The sequence below is a fragment of the Brachyistius frenatus genome, unplaced genomic scaffold (genome assembly GCF_029030835.1).
Source record: "Brachyistius frenatus isolate BFR_SWC_R1_liver_20210118 unplaced genomic scaffold, ASM2903083v1 Contig_17, whole genome shotgun sequence".
NCBI lineage: Eukaryota > Metazoa > Chordata > Actinopteri > Embiotocidae > Brachyistius > Brachyistius frenatus.
The window spans coordinates 2,300,039-2,319,901 of record NW_027210616.1 but is presented as its reverse complement, the minus strand read 5'-3'; the positions used below and the strand labels follow the sequence as shown (position 1 = coordinate 2,319,901).

Below are 19,863 nucleotides of genomic sequence, written 5' to 3'. Positions count from 1 at the left end.
TACTGTCCAGAGTTTCTCTTTCACTTTTAAATGACCACACTGTCTACAGTTGAGAAGATAAAAGTGGGTACACTCTAAGAGAAAAAAAAAAAAAATGATGCTCATTTTTCCATTTTCTTCACAAATATTTGCAAGACAAATGAAATCAGTAACATTACGTGACTTTATATTTGATAGATACAGACAGCGCGTCCTCTTCCTGAGCCGGCCATGTTTCATGTCGGGACAATTAAACAAGTCACCGTGGCCGCACAGCTCCTTCTCCACACACTGAACTCAATTATCACAGAGGCTAACTCCTCATCAGCACAAGTTCACAGAGTGTGGCTAATCTTATCTGATCCGTTATTAGCAGCATTTTTCATCTTTATGGCAGAGCTAACAAGCCTTTGAGATCGCTAATAACTGGGAATGTTAAAATCTCACGTTAAGCACGAAGATGAATGAAAGAAGGATCACTGAACATAAATCACTCAGCTTTCTGCATAGTTTTACAGTGCGGGTAAAGTTTTAAGCCCAAAGATTCACAGGCAGTTCTCATGAGACAGAGGTTTTCACAAAAGGTGATCTCTCAAGCAAATACATTTATTTCATTTAAATCTAAAATACATTTTGATGCTTGTGCAGAGGCAGGGAACCAGAAATGATTTATCACAGACAGCTTTAACATCGTGTAGGAAATAAGGAAAAGATTACCGAAGAATGTATTACCAAAAGCTTATTTCTGGAAGAACAGCAAACTGGGACACTGAAATAATGAATCACACAGAGTTTTCTCGTAGAAGGATCCAGGTGCTTGTTTTGAAAGAGCCGAAGGAAAACAACTTCACGAACAACTGGAAAAGCAAACACGGTGCCGTGCACACTTGAACGTCAGGACCGACGTGAACGCACGACTTTGAAAGCAAAGGGATGCTTTGAGTTACTGAAAAGAGAGCTGTCGATACGTTTGTTAACAGTGAAGGGTCGCAGGTTAAGAGCTGGTAATCAGACGAAGTTTGAAGAATGGGCGAGGTGGTATCAGAGCGGGAATGTGTCCTCGGTGACGCCCAGTTTGGGATGTGACGTCTGTCGAGATGATCAGATTCAGAAATGTCTTTCAGATACGACAGGAAAGGTCTTCAAGAACATTCAGCAAGTCCAGTTGTCTTCACAGATGTGGTGTGTGTCCATGAGGGGACAAAACATTTATGAATTATCAGTGAGCTGGTAAAGATAAAAACCCACTTAAAGAAATATCACTGCCAGACACTGACTGGATACACACTCCCACCCATTTTAGACAGCTCCATCTTTCTTGGAGTCTCGGGGTCATCTGCCAGCGACCTGTTATCAGTGGCCCGGCTCAGACCTCCAGACTGCATTAATCTATCATGATAAGTTTACATCTGCTCACGTTGCTGCATTCGTACCTTAAACCTCATCGAAGTGCTGATATGGGGTCTGTTTTCCAATGCTTGCCTTTTTGCCCTGTTTTCTAATCCTTGTGTCGGGGAGCATCCAGCAAGCCAGTCTGACTCTTCAGGCTCAAGTCGCAGGCAGCACAGCACAGCCTCCCCTCCTCTTCCTCCACCAGACTCCTGAACCACAGAAATACACAAAAACATGACACGTTAGAGCTCTCACAGTTAGTGAGGATAAGAACATTCATTCATTAGAGGTTATCAGAGACAGAACTGAAGACTATTTTCTCAATTATTTCGAAGTTTGGAATATAAAAGGTTCAAAACAAATAGTAAGCAATGCCCATCACACTTTCCTTATGGCAGAGTTGACATTTGACATTTTGGTTGAAAATATTTTCTTTGATTTTCAAAATTTGAAATTAATATTTGCTGTCAGCTAAACATTTCAGTTCTAGTCTACTTGGTGGCTTTTCTAGAGCTTTTGATCATAAACCTCGAACACTGATCTTACAGTAACGTCTCCACGGTCAACTTTGAAACAACTTTTAATCCATCATCAAAGAAAAGTTCTCACAGTGCTCATAAATAAATATCACACACATGAGAAACAGCAAACTTCATCTGTTGATGAAGATCAAAAGCTTCAGAACAGCTGGAAACAGAAAAACTAGAGGTGGAAACACTGGTGATAAAGGCAGTGAGATGAAACCTAAACAGTAAAGTTTGGGCTGTAAAACCAAAACAATGAGCCGAGAGATGCTGTGAAGTTCAGAGAACCTGAGGGGGAGTCACCTGATTCATTGTTGATGAAAACATTGATAATAGCAGGTTTAAGGACCCACAGTACTGTGTAAACTAAAAAGGATTTGGTCCTTAGCTGAGCTACTTGTTAGAGTGAGCAGACCACAGAGAACAGCAGAATGAATTACAGTATAATATAGTTCACATTAGCAGTGAGCAAAAGCAGCGAGCATCTTCCCAAACTGCTCCGAGATGCTTTCACAGGCGATAAGCTACCCAGTAATGGCAGCCTGGGGGTCATTAGGGTCTGTTGTGCAGACAGTTTGCCACGGCACGGAGAGAATAAACAGCCACCATTTTCATTTCTTATTCATTGCTTTAATCACGGATGACATAACATCCAGTAAATAAAGAAAGGAAGGCGAAAAGTTGGCATTGACTGTGTGCCTTTCCTGTGCCTTAAATGTCTTTGGGACAGTCTGTTGGGTAATGAGAGGGAAGTAAAACTGTGGCGAATTTGTAAATGCGTGTAAAGGGGGTGGGCTGACATTAACAGGCTGGCATGGAGAAGAGCTGGCGGTGGCCCAGCTCACAGTGACAGTATGAGGTCCTCTCTGCCCATTCTAATGAGGTATTTTGAGGGTCTGAGCTCAGGCCTGCAGCGGGGCCCCCTGGGGGTCAGATGGGCGATGGAGGGACCAGGAGGAAGTCTGTGGCATCGGGCTGGGAAGGCTGGAGTGCGTCACTCCACATACCAGGATGGCAGATGGTTAAACAACCCTGGCGAACGCAGGCAATGACATGAAACGTCTCCAAGGTCACATACAGGAAACCGCATCATATTCAGGAGCTGCTTCCTGTGACCCCAGTCGGCCCGTGATGTCAGCCCTTTGTCTGCAGGAATATCTTGTGACGGACACTGCGGATGTCCAGGTGACATTGTAGGAGATGCTTGGACAATGCTGGACTTGTGCACAGGATCTTGCAGAAATATTCTTTGCATTTTTCACAGTAATGCTTTTGTTGAAGGAGAACAGACACATCACTTTGTGTTGTTGAGGGTTCGCTCATATGTGAAGAATGTTAAAAGTAAACGGAGCATCAAGTTAATTTAAATCTAATGAAATCATCCCAGGACTAGTGTGTGCTTTGCCCCGGACAATTCCCTCCTCTTGACATGTATAAATAATGTGGCAACTTATTGAGCACCGTAGGGGACGTTTGTTTTCATTTAACCTCCTATGAAAGAGATGAGAATCCACAATACACATCAGGGAAGGCTCAAATTTTAATTGCAATCAGAAACTACAGCAGCTGACTTTATGACTCGAACACCTTTAACAGGGGAAGACAAACTAATCAGTGAAAATCACCTGGTGCAGTGTTTTTGTTGGAATGAAAAGCCTCCGTGCTCTCTGGCAGACATGGCTGTCCTCTTGACTGACAGTCTGACTAACAATTAAACCATCTCAAAGTCTTCTCATGTCTCGCGTCTGAACCTCGCTGTGCATGTCATAGTGAGCCTGTTTGAATTTTATCCAACTTATAACACAAGCAGTTCTGTCGTGAAGACACAAAGGATCACAGTTTAGCTTTGCATTTATTTCACCTCTTCATTTCATAATGTGCAAACAGAGTGTTTGTACATTTGGCTGCTTTTAATGTGTGATGTTGTGTGTTTTATACTTGTATTGCGTTGTTTTCTTTTATCATTTTACTTTTGTAAAGTGTCTTTGAGTATGATGAAAAGTGCTGTATGAATAAAATGTATTATAATTATGATAATGTTTTGTTGTAGCAAGTTCAAATGTAATTACTGCAGCAAAGTCGATTAAGTAGATTATAAATACAAAAGACGTGAATTTGTAAATGCAGCATATCTGAGGTAAAATTATCTAAAGTAATTATTCAAATTAAGTCTGTATTTTAACTTTTTTCCAGAATCAGTGTTATTATTACATTAACATGTAGAAAAAAAACAGTATTATGACTACTATTGCACTGTATAATGCACAATCACAACTAATATTCACATTTTTGTTTCATATTATATATATATATATATATCGATGGGGAAGCTAACAAACGACTTACATTCAAAGTAACTATATTGGTGAGACAGTTTTGTGTGCATTTTATTGATACATTTTCTGGATTCTTATCAGTCCGTTGCTATGCAGAGTACCTTTAAGTCATCGCAGTGTTTCTTATGTATTTGGTACCGATAGTGTCGATCTTCTGATGGAAATCTTACCTGATCATCTGTTTTGTCCGTTATTCAGTGCGGTTTTAAACACACAACATTTAGAAGATTTACGACATCACACTGTCTGACCTGTACGCAGCGATCTCCATCTCTCTGGCCATCTTCTCACTGAGCAGCTCCTTATAGTCTGCACACTGCTCCTTCATCTGTGCTTTGAAGTCGGTCTCCTGCTGCCTCATTTCATCTATAGTACACTGAATAGCATGAGCGCGCATACACACACACGCGCGCGCGCGCACACACACACACACACACACACACACACACACAGACACAGAGAGGAGCACACACACAGACACAAACACAGAGGGTGGGGTGCAGAGGATGATATTAAATGACAGAATTAGCCCAAACCACTGGTCCATTACAGGTTATGATTACATTAATCAGTCCACTCTCATACCTTCAACTCAGCAGCTTCGTCCACATATGCAGCCTTCTTCATTTCAACCTCGTCCTCCAGCTCCTCGTTACACTTCTCGAGCTCAGCGAGCTCCTTTTCCAGCTCTGAAATCTACAGAAATGCAGAAAAACGTTCAACAGCAGTAATTCATTCAAAATATTACCGGAACAAACATGTACTTATTTATTCTGTTAATAATAATCCAATGATGCTAGACTACCACATAATGTTACTTTCATAGTAATTTTCCATTTAATAACAGCAGCTGAAGAGCGCTTCAGCAAACAAGATGATTGACAACAAAGACTTTAAATCCAGGTGCTCTGCTCCAATGACAGCTTTGGCCTTAAACCCCATTTCCTCATTGCACGATAATGGAATATCCATCGTCTGGTGTATGACACTCAACTAGTTACTGTGTTAGCTGGTAAATCGCTGCCTATTTGAAACATCCAGCCGGCAGTGCTACATTAAATATAATTGGACCCGGACAAATATTTTTCTTTGGCCTCTCCCCAACGTCACTAGACAAACAAACTTGCATTTCCCAGCATGCCTTCTTCTTTTGTACGACTAAATCAACCAAAGAAAACGGTCTAGTAATAGAAGTATAAAAATATATATATATATTTATTTCTAATAAAACGTGCAGTTTTGCAACATTTCAATACTGGAAGTGCCCAAGGTGGGAAAGTGGCATACATACAGTATCTATCACATTCAGTGGAGGTCATTGCAGAAATATAAAATGCTCTTTTAAGCTACCAAAAGGTTCACTGCACAAAAGTGCACACCTAAACATGCACATGTGCCCCGATCTATATCAGGTTACAGTGTTGTTCAGAAGACTTAAAGTAACATTAGCCCTCACCCGAGTTGTGTTTCTGGCTGCCTGACAACTTAAAATCCCCCCCTCACTCTTATTCAGCTGTTATGGCATTATTCCAGTATATTATCCATGCGACAATGGCCAATCAGTCTGGTCCCCACTGGGTATTTTGAATGGATTGAAATTTCACACAAACATTCATTGTTTTCAGATGACTTTGCTGATCCCTTGAAGAGTTGTCTAGCGCCACTGCAAATGGATGCAATTTTGGTTTTAGGGTGAAATATCTCCACAACTATTGGACAGATTTCTATCAAATTTGGTTCACACAATAGTCCCCATTTGTAAATCCTATCTGATGAGTTTTCATCTAATGCCAATATCAGGTCAACATTTGAATTTGTTCTTTAGTTTATGACTCAATACCTCCAAACTGAGGCTATTTCTTTCAGCCTCAGCTGAACTTTGTGTTTATCTCTAATTGAAAACATGGATATACATTGAACTCAAACAAGCTAACACTTAAGTTTGCCAATTATCCAAGCCAGCACAGGTTACTTTACTTGTACCAGAAACTATCTGCGTAGCATCCCTCCCCCCGATGGCCGAGGCTGTGGTGTCCTGCCCTGAGTAATTACAGCAATCACAGAAGTTCAACAGTTAGCCGTCGCAGCCAGATGGGGATCCAGGCGGTTCTGCTTGTCTGTCAGCCACATCATGTGAGTAAAAGACGACCCGGTCACTACTCACAGAGTGATGACGACTGCTCAAACTGGTCGAGTCCCTTACCCTCCCAGACATGATAAGTGGCGTCTGGCCGTGTATGTATATTCGAGTCGTGGCGTACAACCCATCAGTGCCTGCTCTATTATATACATCTCTGTGTCAGGGCTGATTTCACCGCAATCTGTTTGTTTGGCCATGTTGTGTCTCAGTGAGAAACCAGACCCGAGGCATCCATCACAGGCGAGAGGGGAAACAGAGCAGATCAAGCCGTGCTGTCCATCCGTCAGGCTGGATGGAGCAGAACTAGGGCTGCATATTAGAGGAAAGTAGATGATGTTGGGAGAGTTCTGCTGTGGTTACAGAGACTCGCTGTTTATTTAAAGAGCTGGAGGTAGAGCCACGGCCACAGTAATGAGGACCAAACCACGATGTTTGTTACAGATGTGGTTAAGTGCCAGCTGTGGTCGGACCACTGATGGATCTTAAAGAGACCAAGGTGGACTAAGAGGAGGTCCTTTCTGTTTCCTGGAGTCATCTGGTGATTTTTTTTTTTTTACCTGAGTCACAACTTCCTGGTTTGTCTTTCTATTGATGCTTCACTTTGCTGTCCGTTTCTTTCAAAGGCCCCCTTTGCTCTCCTGGCATTTTTTCACTGGCTGGATGAAAAATATCCGATGAAGGTTTATTTCCTCTTTTCGCAGAAGAAGTCAGTGTGTGTGTGAGTGAAGTTTTAAGACGTTGGGCGCTCTGAAAGACTGTACTTAATAACAGGACACAGAGGGCAATAAATCCCGTCTGAGCTGCAGCCGAGCCCTTCACATCTCCCGCTGAAAGTGTCCACAGAGTAAACACTCTGGTCAGCAGGATCTCCCACACTGTTGCTCTGCTGTCACTCAGCTGCTCTACGCTCCCCTCGCCTACTGTGGGAAACCATTCATTTTCACCATTATGCTGATTTAAGAGCTGATGGCCGATGCAGAGCCAGTTGTGGGCTGTAAGATTAGTCTTTTCTTTGTCAGTGAAGAGGTTAGGTTGAAAAAGTATTATGGGAAGATGTGAATCAGCAGGCAGTAACCAAAGGAATTGAATGATGTGCAAAAATGAGCCTGAAAGGGTCTATTCAACCCCCCAAAAATACAGCTTTGATTTTATACTTCCAACACATGTCGAGGCAGAAGTCAAGTCAGTTTTGGTCATGGAGCTCACAGCATTTCAAAAACTACATTTAAATAGTTCAATTACAATATATAAATACTGTGGCTAAATCTCAGAACATACAGTAATAGTTCAGCAATCAGGAACTTTCTCTTTCTTTCCAGGAAGTAGAGGAGAAAATCAATATCACTCTAATGTCTGTGCAGCAAATATGAAGCCATGACGAGCAGTCTGCTAACATAGCTCAACATAAAGACTGGAAACAACCTGATGGACGGCAACGAATAAACTTCAGAAAGAGACTACAGCCAAAGAAGAAATATGCCAGTACATAACCCCTCATAAAACCACAACCAATGTTCATACTTAGGTGTTTATATGTATTAAACGAATAAAATTGATCATGATAATGATTAGTGAATCAACTGGAGATAGATCAAGTAATCAGCTTCAATTACTGCGCTCACCTGCGAGACACATTGTTTAGATTTGGAAAAACTCAAAGATGATTATCTCAATCAAGAAAAAATATAAAAAATTATTAACGTAAACCCCAAAATAAAATGTGCCGTATAGATAAAATTGCTTTGCTTTTGAAGGCTCAACAACACTTTTTTGTGATTTGAATTAAGGTATGCTTTAAAAAAAAAAAAAAAGGTGGGGAGTGATCCGACTTACCAGCATCTTCATCTCGCTGGCGTCCTTTATCTCTGGTAAGTCTTTGACCGTTGACCCGACAGTTCCTCCCACTTCCAGCTCCTTTCCATCATCACGTCGGACCACAGCAGAGGAGGAAGCACCACACTCATACTGGAGACAGAAAATGAGGAGTTAGTGCAGTTGTGAAAGTTTGTATGTAAAAAAAAAAACAACTAAAAAAAACACAAGACCTTTCAGTTTGGACCTACAAATGCACAAGACCATGGAGGGTAAGGCTCTTTTGGGCGGTGAAGTGGACTTTGATAGGGGGAGCAAGGAGCAATCAGAGCCTCTCATACTGGCTGACGGTTGAAGCTCTCTTTTCGTGCACCACATTCATGATTAGATGGAACAAATGAAGCCGAAACAGGCAACATGAGGGGGCACAGGTGTGTGGGAGTCAGCCAGCAATCACCATTACTGTTCAAAACCAATAGCAATCATTTTAGCAGAGACAATTGGGTCTCATAATTGAGGCCAGGCGCAGACGGGACGGTGTCCAGCTGGCAAGGGAAGAGGCTGAGGGGGTAGGAGAGAGTGAATAGACGGGGCTTAAGAGGGGACAACAAACACATCGCCTCATCTAGACAGACGCAGAAATATATAAATACGGCAGATACCCTTCACCCATGTCTCCAAATGAAGGACACACACACACACACACACACACACACACACACACACACACACACACACACCAGCGTCTACTCCAGTGCTGTTGAGGAGCCTGGGAAGGCGGCCTGCAGTCTGATTACAGCCCTGACCTCTGAACCGGGCAGACATCCCGACAGAGGGGGTCAGACCCACCGGAGCAATAGTCTGACCCCAATGCAGTACCTCTGCACTGTAAAACACACACACACACACACACACACACACACACACACACACACACACACACACACACACACACACACACACACACACACACACACACACACACACACACACAGGTGGACAAAGGCATTCTGTTGGGGTCCAGAACTGCACCTCTAGATTCTCAAGTTCTCCCCTGGTGTTGTGTTAAGAGGTAAAAAAAACAAGTGGGAGCTTCGTTGTGCGATTTGTGAAAGCTGAGAATTACGTCTGGACCTGACCGGGCCGTTTCAGAGGGACGGACAGAGAGGGTAATGTGGTGAGAATAGAAGGGGGGGGGGGGGGTCATGTGACCAGGAGGAGTGTGAGGAGCTGGTATCTGCATAGCGAGTTTCAGATTTGGAAGAAGTACTCAAATCCCTTATATAAGAGTAGTAGTGAAAGCATTTCAAAGTAATCTATTACAAGACCTGCACGAAAAAAATCCTACATGATCAAAGTAAAAGTACAGCAAAGTATTCGAATCAAAAAGTATGCAAAGTATCCAATGTAACAGCACTCGTTCTGAAGGAAAATGGTCTCCAGGACTGGCATGGTCTTTTGTAATACATTTTGAGTTTCTTAACACTGATGCATCCATGTGTAAGTGAAATTATACTTGACTTAATGGTGGAGTTTGTCTCCCTGAATGTACAAAGTAAGACCGTGTTTTCTAAAATAAGGGTCGAGTCCTTCCAAAACATCACAAGATAAATCTAAGGGGTTGGTATATTATCAATGACACAGGAAAGAAAGAAAACTAAATTGTGCAACACAACCTTGTTATTCCTTTTTATCTTTGCTTCTCTGAAATATTGGATTGGATACAGTAAATTAAACAGTTAAGGAACCATGTGAAAGCCTCAAATTGTACCGAACCATCTGAGAAGTCGTTCCTGGAAACTGTTTGGAACTTGAAAACAATCGATTGGATAAACCATCTGTCTGTCGTCATCAGTCACAGGCTGACTTTAACCAATCAGATTACTGCTGCTTTCGAACAACCACTTGCTTGTTGTTGACGTCACATCTAAACCATGCCCATAGCTGCCAGTACACTTTCACAGGACGCTGATCGGTCTGAAACATCGTGGTTCAGTCATAAACTCATAACTGGAAGCCTGACAAGATGCGTTCTTGCAGGATCTCGTGAATCCAACTGCATCGCAGGATAAACTAGTGCGAGATAAGAGAGGAAATCTCTCTGTGGTATGAAAAAATTAATGTGTGTTCCCGCCTACCTGTTTGTGAATAAAACAATCTGAGTAAAACACTGCAAATCTGAAAAGGTGATGCAAACATCGCAGCACGGAGACTAAAAACCATCAGATCGTTATGGATGAGGAGACTCAAACATTTCTCAAGTTAACACAGGAAACGAACCGAGATGTCACATTTCCACCAAGTTTCCGTTCTGGTTTTCCATCCTTTGATTTTAGAGCTCTTTTAATTTCGTCACCTCATTGAACCGTCTTCATCTTGAAGATATTAAGCAGCTGGAGAATTATCTCCTCCAGCTATTTATAATGACGTGCACCGCTCGTAATATTCGAAACGGGCTGCAATTTGTATTTTCTTCTGCTGATTTTCTGGAAATTTTATTAAAAGTTTTTCGACTACTTTTGGATAGAAACATGAAGGACATCTGAAACATGACAAGCTGTTGCTTTTTTGTAAGAGTTAAAAAGGTTGGGAACCAGTTTAATCTTGAATAATGTATGATAATCATATATCCATGTGGGTTTTTTTTACTATAAAATGTCAATCTGGAAAAGTGAAAAGTATCTACAGCTGTGAGATAAATGAGGAGGAGATAGAAAGTACGAGACTTCTGTCTAAGATGTTGTGAAGAGGGAAAGTAAACTGGTATGAAATGTAAATACTCAAGTAAAGTACACTTTGACACAGTACTTTAGTAAATGTACTTTCTGCCACTGGTGTGTATGACGTCTGTCTGAGTGCATTCATGTGTATGTGGTTTATCTGAAGCCAGAAACAAGATTTTCCACGGTATGTTTTTATGTCTCATGCTGCACTGTGTTGTACCTGGAGGTTCTCAGCCAGCTGGCAGTAGTACTCCTTTATATTCAAGGCCCGCGTGATGTCAGGGCTGCAAAATTTAAGAGCCACTGCTCCCGAAGTCCCTTCATCTGGCTCCACGAGACTCTCCACCGACTGCTCCGACATGCAACACATACAAAACACCCGGAGGTGAGCTTTATTCTCATCCTCTACTCAGTGCCTAAATGTAACCAAATACATTTATTCAATATCATGTACATAAATTCAGTTTTAATTTCATTTCTTAAATCTCAGAGAAAATGTTGAACTTTTTTATATGTATTTCAGATAGAGAACAGGTGACCACTTTATAAAACATGCTGCATTGCTGTTAATTAAAATAGCTCCCAAATGTACCAGCTACAACATTTTCCTAAAATAAAATACGTGAGTAAATATACTTAGTTACATTCCACCACTGCACACTAAACATGTTGATGCATTTACACACGCAACAATCCCCTCGACACGTGTCTTCAGCTTCCAATATGTAGGCGCTTTAGTAAAAGCCTCACATCCATTACAGAGGGAATAAACTGCTCCAGAGCTGCAGTGACAGTCTGACATTTTTCTCCTTTCCACTGCAACTAAATAACGACATGGCTGCCGATTTGTCAGGGGAATATGGGGTATCTGGAAGTGCTGATAATAACAACAGTTAATAAAACAAAGGGAACTTCTGTTTTCATTTGGTATTCAGCCGCATTTCCCGGACTGTGAGTTATCGACCGTGTCCCAGAGGGAGTGTGTTAAACGCCGGGCGGCCGGGCTTTGCAGAGAAAAACACAGAGTGATGGAGTTGCTCCTGCTTCAGCTGCCTCGCTCTCTTCTCTGCCTACAGCCTCTAGATCTGATACTGGGGCGTGTCTGTCATCTCCTGGTGAGGTGGAGAAAATTGTAGAAGTCGCAGAGAGCAGGGTGTGTGGGGATGCGATATCGGCGACGATGTGTGTAGGATATGGTTGCAAACATGTGCTCATTTTAAAGGAGTAGTTCAACATTTTGAGCTCTACTTACTGTTTTTCTTGCCACGAGTCACGGGAGAAGATTGTCTTTTTTTGTCTGTTCGATTTGAAGTGTGTTCAGTCAGAAAGTGAGGTAAATATTTTCTTCGCATCATTCCCATGAATTTGACTGCAGGACTGTTTGTGATTTGACTCAAACAATCAGTGCTCAGACTACACAGATGTTAAGACAGCTGTCAACAGACATCTGTATTCGTGAATTTCTCTGAGTGTTTGTGTCAAACAGCTACTACCACGGCTCGATGCTGAGGCCAGTGTGAAGTACCTGGAAGTGCGACGTCTCTAACTGCCACCAGAGTCATGATGGTCTCAATCGGTAAATTCAGGCCCTCAAATAAAGTGTGTTGGAAGTCATTTTGGAACAATCATTGCTTGCTTAATAGATTTGAAGCATTTTAAAAGTCTTCTGTGACTGCTGTGTGGCCGCTGATTGAAACCCGTGATTAGTGATTGACTGCTGTTCTCTCTGGCTCCTGAAGGGACTTTCAGAGCTTCTCTTTAAAGAAGACATTTTTCTCTGGATTCATGTTCTATTTTGTTTATGGTTCAGTAGTTGAACCAGAATGACCCTCACTGGATGCTGTCACACAATATTTCGGCAAAGAATGTTTCTTGATGATGACGATACCTTATTATTTAAACAACAAGTAGGAGGATTTTGTCACAGTTGGGCAGAGCCAGGCTTTTCCCTGCTTCCAGTCCCTATGCTAGGCTAATAAGCGTGTTACTGGTCTTTTAACCAAACCTTTTGCAAAGCAAATAAGCACATCTCCTAAAATATCTTCCTATACTGTTAAAAGGCTGATAATAATGACATTTAGGACAAAACCATTAAAAATGGGCCGAATTGGGACTTGTGTATTTTATCCCTTTCTCCATATTTTTTCTGTTGACACGGTTGTTTTTGGCTGCAGCTCTTCAGCAAGGTGACTGGGGGTCATCACAGCTGTGTTTGTCCCCACAGATCTGGGCATTCCTCCAACACTCCTGTCTGACCTAAGTGCTACATTTTGAGCCACTTTCATAGTTATAAACTGTTCCTGTTTCATCCCACTGCAGCTCTCTCTCTCTCTCTCTCCCCTATCTCCCCCCTCGCCCTCCACCCTCTCTCACCGTCTTGTGCTGGGCCTCCATGTTGGCCAGCTGCTCCTCGTAGATAGCCACTTGCTCCCTCAGCCCCAAACACTCAGCTGTCACAGCATCCACTTCCTGCAAAGCAAATCAAGTTGAACAGAGAACAACACTGAAAGTAAAGAAGTTCAACTTAATTTCTGGAGGTGTCTGACAGGAGCAGTCGGCAGATTGGAAACGAAATCAAACCACAGGTTGAAGAAACATAGAAAAGGTATTTATTTTTCCCCCCACCCTGAACACCCATTTTAAGAACCATCAGCACCAGCACATCCACCCTGTCTCACTGAACAGCAAGTAGACACCGCAATGCAGAGGAAAGGGGAGGAGGAGGAGGAGGATGATGGGAAGGAGGCTAACTAGACACAAAAGCCCTGTCGCCCAATCCATTTGCCAGCAGGGGTTCTCAGCTCATCTACTCCTTTTAAAAGAACCAGATTAATTGGTGTTAGCTGCAATTGTTGTGGTCGCCTGCTTTTCCATTTGGACACATGAAGCGAATGTTTGGTGTTGCGGATCCTCGCTGGGAGGGTTGCAGGGTCACTGATGTACTGCAGCAGGCAAAAGTAGTCTGGTCCTGCTGCTGCACTCTGTTCAAATAGACACTTGAAAATCGTATTTCTGTGCAACTTTAACACTGATGTCTGTGGCCAGTGGAACAAGCACAACACCAACATGATATCCACTCATAAAGTAACTTCAGAAAACATGAGCCTATTTATGTCCAATTCTCCACCAACTCCTGAGGGGAATATGCGGCTCTACCATGTTCGCCAGCTATTCACGTGTCCATCTACTGGAGCCTAAAACCATGCTATGAGAGCAGTGAGAGCGACAAACAGTGAAGTCGTAGTGCTTCGTAGAGCTAAAGGAGCAGCAGTTCTCCTTTCACATTGCACCTTATCTTTTGAAAATATTGATAAGTGCTGCCTTGCACTAATGCCCCTGCTGTCCTTTTAGTTTTCAACCCTGATGGAGACCCTGTGAGCTTGATAACAGGAAGCGTGTTACCTGATGTTTCTCCCCGAATAAAGTCATTTAATGTCATTTCTGACCTTGTTTCACTATTGTGCGTCACTATAGCACCTGGACTCACTACATGCGAAACTGACTGGCCTCTTCATTTATCCACTCAAACTGACTGAAGGTTGAGCGCCTTGAAAATGGAGCTGGAGAGAAACAACACAAAAGCCATTATTATACTTTAAAACAAATCAAACATGGCTTGTTTATTATGTTGAGAGAACTGCAGCTTGTTGTGGGCTAATCTGTGTAATATTTGCTTCTCACTCTGCACTTCCTCTACCTCTCTGACGATTTCCCACCGAGTCTTGTCACCCTGCAGCTGCTTCCAATTCAGAACCGAAGAACGGAGCCAGCATGAACATTACAGCACCGTAGTTCAGCCTGCGATACATCTGTAGGGGAAGAAATGAAAGCCTCCCTCGCATCTGGCCCGGCTGGGAGATGTGCTCTGGCATGTGTGTGTGTGTTGAGGGGGGGGGGGTCTGGAAAAGTTGGTGGCTCAGGTTGCAGTCGACCACCAGGCCAGACTGTGTGACTGACATCCATTGGGTTCCACTACAGAGGAGCAGCTGCGCCAAGTTTCGGCTCAATTATGAGGAGGCAGAGACGCATGACAACACTGCCATCTAGTGCTGGAAGGACACTATCACAACAAGAGTCTGATAATGTGTCATACCAGAAGTTTATACAGATGTTTTAAGAAATTGATTAATTATTGCTATCTATTCACAACCGTCTCTATTAGTCACATCATTTTTACACGTTTTGAAATCTTCTGCTGGATCTTTAAGTCTTAACATTTGTAATTAAAACCATTTTGGAATAAGGTCTAATGTACGACGATCATGTTTGCACTATGGGAAATGTAGGATCAAATGTTTTTGGAGCTTGAACCACACTAAGAACTAAATTTTTAAAAAAAAAGGCAATTTCATAATTTCCTCCTCATATCTTGTCTCTCACAGGTCTCCCAACTTTATGAAAATAAGATCATAAAAATATTAGTATCTGGTTTGGAGGGAGCAGCAGTCTATCGGATGTTTCTCGGACAGATAAGACTATGCAGGCCAAGTACAGGGATGATAATTATAGTATTGAGATTAATTTGTATAGCTTATTTATTAAAATAATGAGGTACATTAATATTATTTGTAATATTGTTTTGCTGTACATCTGAATAACATTTTAGGGTTTGTGGCAACAATAAAGCTATAAAATTAAACCATATGTGATCTCAGTTGCTTTACATATCAATCATTGTATATGTTTATCTTTGCCATGGTTGTATATTCAGGCAGTAAGTTATATTATGGAGAATTTGAGATTTTGGGAGCACAAATAACCCTAACAGTTCCAGAATTATGATTTACTCAGTACAATAAACTACTTATGTTAACATGTATTATATATTTATTATTAATGTCCTTTTCCTTTCGGTAATTTTTGTTCATATGGGGTAGTTATGAGTGACTGTAACAATTGTAACAACTGAGTCGGGAGTCTGATTTGAACCCTGAGAAAGTGAAGCTGGGCGTTTACCGTCTTTCCACATAGTTTTCCGAATACAGAAGATTTTCTTGGAAGTGAAATTGTATCCTGATTATCACCCACAGCCCTAAATGATTGGAGACACCACCCCAGTCAAGGATTATGATGTTTGTGTGTTTGAGCCTCGGATCATTACATGTCGGTCACATTATATGTGACCTACATGTACAGTACATGTAATCCATTAAAATACTCAAACCAATAGAGTCTCATGTGACCTCAAATCATTTACATGTGTGCAGTTGATTAGTCGCCGTAACAGTGAACACAGAATTACACATGAAAACAAATCTGTCCATCAACAGCTACTCTATATAAAATACATGGCTCATTTACGTTCAAGTTAATATGTCTGACCTTCACAGCAGTGTTTGGATTAAGTTACTCCAGAGTCTTTTTTAAGAGGGTTTTGTGTTATTTCGTCTACTAGCTGTAGGTTAACAGCTTTTTTATTGCGGGGCTGGGCTCCTTCCTCGGGACGTAGCTGCATCTGAGAAGACTGAGGTCACATCCTCAGTGATTATTTATGGGAATTTGGGGTTTTTAAGAACTAATCTAAAAAAAAAATTAAAAAAAGTTCCACTTTGTGGACATTGCATAGGCTGACTGCAGTGTTTTCTATATAATCTGGTGTATACAGTTCAAACCTAATACCCGTGGATCACTCCTGTTGACAACAATTACCTCAGCAACCTCCTGTCGTTCCTGCTGGATGAAGATCCTCTGCTGTGCAAACATCTCGTACTCTTTTTGCAGATGTTCGAGCTCTTTGTGCAGCTCCTCGGTGTCACACAGAATCTCATCCTGCAGGGAGACACACAGAGGACAGTGATGAATCCTGACAAGGTCATAAATCAGGCCTGCCCGTCTCTGTACAATGTGAAGTGGAGCTGATGGAATGTGATGTGCTTGTGGATTGATGAGAAAACCTCATTTACTTCAACTTTAATGTCAATCCACCAGATGACATACAGATAGATCGAAAAAAAAAAAAATTCACAGTCCTACAGTGTGCAAAATAAAAGGACAAAACAAGAAAAGTATAAATATATTATGATGAAATAATATTTAGGTGTGCCATCACAGAAATATGCGGCAGACACACCCAGCTGCACCCTACCCTCTGCCTGCGCAGTCTTTCCACCACTGCATCCAGACTGTAGTCAGGCTGCGCCACAGTGGACGTGATGCTGGAGGAGGCTTGTCGACTTTGCAGCTTCTCCTCTAGTTCAATGATCTGACACTCAAGGGACTCATTCTCCTCTTCAAAAAAATGGGCCTAAGGGGCACAGAGAGGTACATGCAGAACAAAGGCATGACACAGCAAAGGGAAAATAAAGTGCCGATGTGTCGTTGGCAGCAGTGGCGGTGTCTGTCCTCACCAGTTCAACAAGCCGGGCCAGGCGGTCGTTGAGGGCAGCGATGATGGTGCGGTCCTGGACAAACCGGTTCAGGCCCTCCTTGTTCAGAGTCTTAGCAGCCACGAAGTCGAACTTATCACAGTCACACTCGTCAACCGCTGCCCTCCTGAGAACCGGACACAATGCCCCAAAGACTGGACTCAGTATTGTTCAAGAGTTTGGAGGAAATGACCAGTTTTCACACAGTATACAGGAATAAATTAATTAGCCACAATTAGAGAGACTTCTGTGGAGAATAAATGAACTACAGCAGCATTCTTTAAATACTTCAGTGGATCTTTGCCCGACATCTCACATTGACTGAACATTGCACAGTACGAAGACATATTTTCTCCGTTAACACACAGGAGTCAGCAACATTCAAACCTCCTGTTCTTAATTCATTTTTAAATGTCCTTTTCTTTTGCCTTATGTTTTGATTCTTTTATGTGAAGCACTTTTGAATTGCTTTGTAGTTTCAATGTGCTAACACAAATAAACTTGCCTTGCCTCCCTTCAGTGCTAACAATTTACTCTAACACCTTATTTAGCATTCATAATTTATAGTTTATTATTTATTAGTTTTTAAACACACTATTATATACAGCACCTCTAGAGACATATTAGGACATTTAAAGGGTTAAATAATGAACATTCTTTATCAACAACTATTACTTGTGCTATGAAGGCATATTTCATATTTCTGCAATCATTGTAAATTATTATTAATTATCCGTTTATACCTTCACTTATGTGTGCCCATTATATGCACATATCTTAGTCACATTATAGTGTGGGGTTACCTGGTTTTCTAATGATTACATACTGCTAATAAATGCTATTTGCGGCAGTGGAGGGGTTGAAGTGACACCCACATTCATGCTTTTGGTCAAAACCACATTAAATGCCAAATATATTAACATTTTATCGTCTTAAAACTAGTGAGACCCTCACTGACCTGGCGGAGGCCCGTACCGGTCCTGGACGCTGCACACTCAACGCTCCACTTCGACTCCAGCTCTGTTCCTCGAACAGCTTGCGGTAAGAAGACACTCGGAGCATGGCCATGGCTGCAGGTCGGTTCAGACTGGGATGAAACACAACAGGCAAACAGTGGCAGCGGGTCCGAGGTGGGTTTTATAATCGCAGGGAACGAGAATGTAGCACTGAGGTGACGCAGACCAACTATAGCACGAACATCAGCCGGTAACGATTTCTCATGTACCTGTGGAATAAGCACCCTAAATCTACTGAGCAGTTGTTGTTCTTCATAAGAGGCTGTCAAAAGGATTTTCAAACAGGGGGCGTTGAAATGGAGAACAAAAAAAAAAACAGATTTCTACATAGTTTTATTTCTTTTAAATAAGTTAAAAGTACCAAAATCTGAAAAGTTGAAAACAAGTGTTTCCTTGTGTACCTTAATTTTATGACAAACTGGAGACAGAAATCAACATGAATCCACACCATTACATCAGTTGGTACAGTGGCATAAGACAACACTTAAAATCAGAGGATATTGATTATACTAGTTTTTCTGTTAATTGGATGAGGGTAATATTTCTCAAGACAAAGTGAATGACCAAATATGAATCACCGGGAACTATTCCTTCGGGCTTTAAAGCCAACAGAGGAATAAAGGGAACTGATGGTTGAGGCAGAAGAAACTAAAGAGGAGCAACTTCAGCCGAACGGGCATTTACACAACTGCCATGATTGTCAGCATTTTCACATTACGTCACGAGCTCACATTGTCTCCAAAGGTAAAATCTTCTGACATCCTGGGGCGTCTGAGAAGAAAACCTCTGTGCTTTATCTGGCATCACTACATTTACACAAGACACTGAGCAGAGGGAAATTTATATCATAAATGTGAAATTAATGCTGACATCTCTTGGGCTAAACTAGTAAAGAGGAAATATTCATCAGGCATGGATATTGGTTCCTTATTTCAATAACCAGGACATGTTTTGCAACAGTTACTACAGAAAAAAAAAATTGTCCTCTGTGGCACAAATGAGAAAGGAGCACAAAGACTGGCTGTACCCTGCAGAGTAATGAGCCATTAAATCTTGCTAAACTTGCACCCGGAAAATGCTGCATCACTTAAAGCAAGAGCATTATTCATCACAATTTATCATAACGTCCAGAATGGCTGCGTGTTGGCATCACACAGTCCCGAAACAATGAATAAAGAGCTTTAAGATGTGGCAGAAATGAGGAAAAAGACATGTCAACAAATAGACATCAACAGTACCACCTTCATGACAAACTGTAGACACACTGGATCACAGATTCAGACCACCATACAGTCAGACACCCATGAAATAAGGAAACAATCACTATTTACACCATTTAAGACATCGAGAACCAGAGTTAGAGTACGCACTGGATTCTGGTTGACCAGGAAGTTAGTGTCTTAACAGATGTGTTTTGTAACTCATGAGGAACTGAAAAAAAAAACTAGAGGTAAGGCTCACGGCTGAATTTACACAAAAACACAGCAAACATTCACAACAAAAGGTGATAAAAACACGTGAAGAATACCTCCAATGAAACATTTTAAAACCAATGCAGACCTAAAAATAATCTGTG

At 41.7% G+C, this 19,863-nt stretch overlaps 1 protein-coding gene across 2 annotated transcripts; it reads right to left on the bottom strand.

Annotated features, from left to right (window-relative positions):
* Positions 1 to 564: 564 nt before the first annotated feature.
* On the bottom strand, positions 565 to 19,773 carry vimr2 (vimentin-related 2). Of its 2 annotated transcripts, XR_011310734.1 has the most exons (11): positions 18,230 to 19,773; positions 17,254 to 17,398; positions 16,992 to 17,150; positions 16,556 to 16,675; positions 13,280 to 13,375; positions 11,127 to 11,255; positions 8,205 to 8,336; positions 4,817 to 4,927; positions 4,483 to 4,607; positions 1,413 to 1,580; positions 565 to 1,148 (listed from the first exon to the last, which is right to left on the bottom strand). XR_011310734.1 is itself a non-coding variant. In XM_069694273.1 (10 exons), exons 1-10 carry the CDS (start codon positions 18,337 to 18,339, stop codon positions 1,478 to 1,480), a joined length of 1,230 nt encoding a protein of 409 aa, XP_069550374.1. In that variant the 5' UTR covers positions 18,340 to 19,773; the 3' UTR covers positions 565 to 1,477. The 2 variants fall into 2 exon arrangements, 1 of the variants encoding a protein (XP_069550374.1); XM_069694273.1 differs by having other exon boundaries at positions 565 to 1,580.
* Between the last annotated feature and the right edge of the window lie 90 nt (positions 19,774 to 19,863).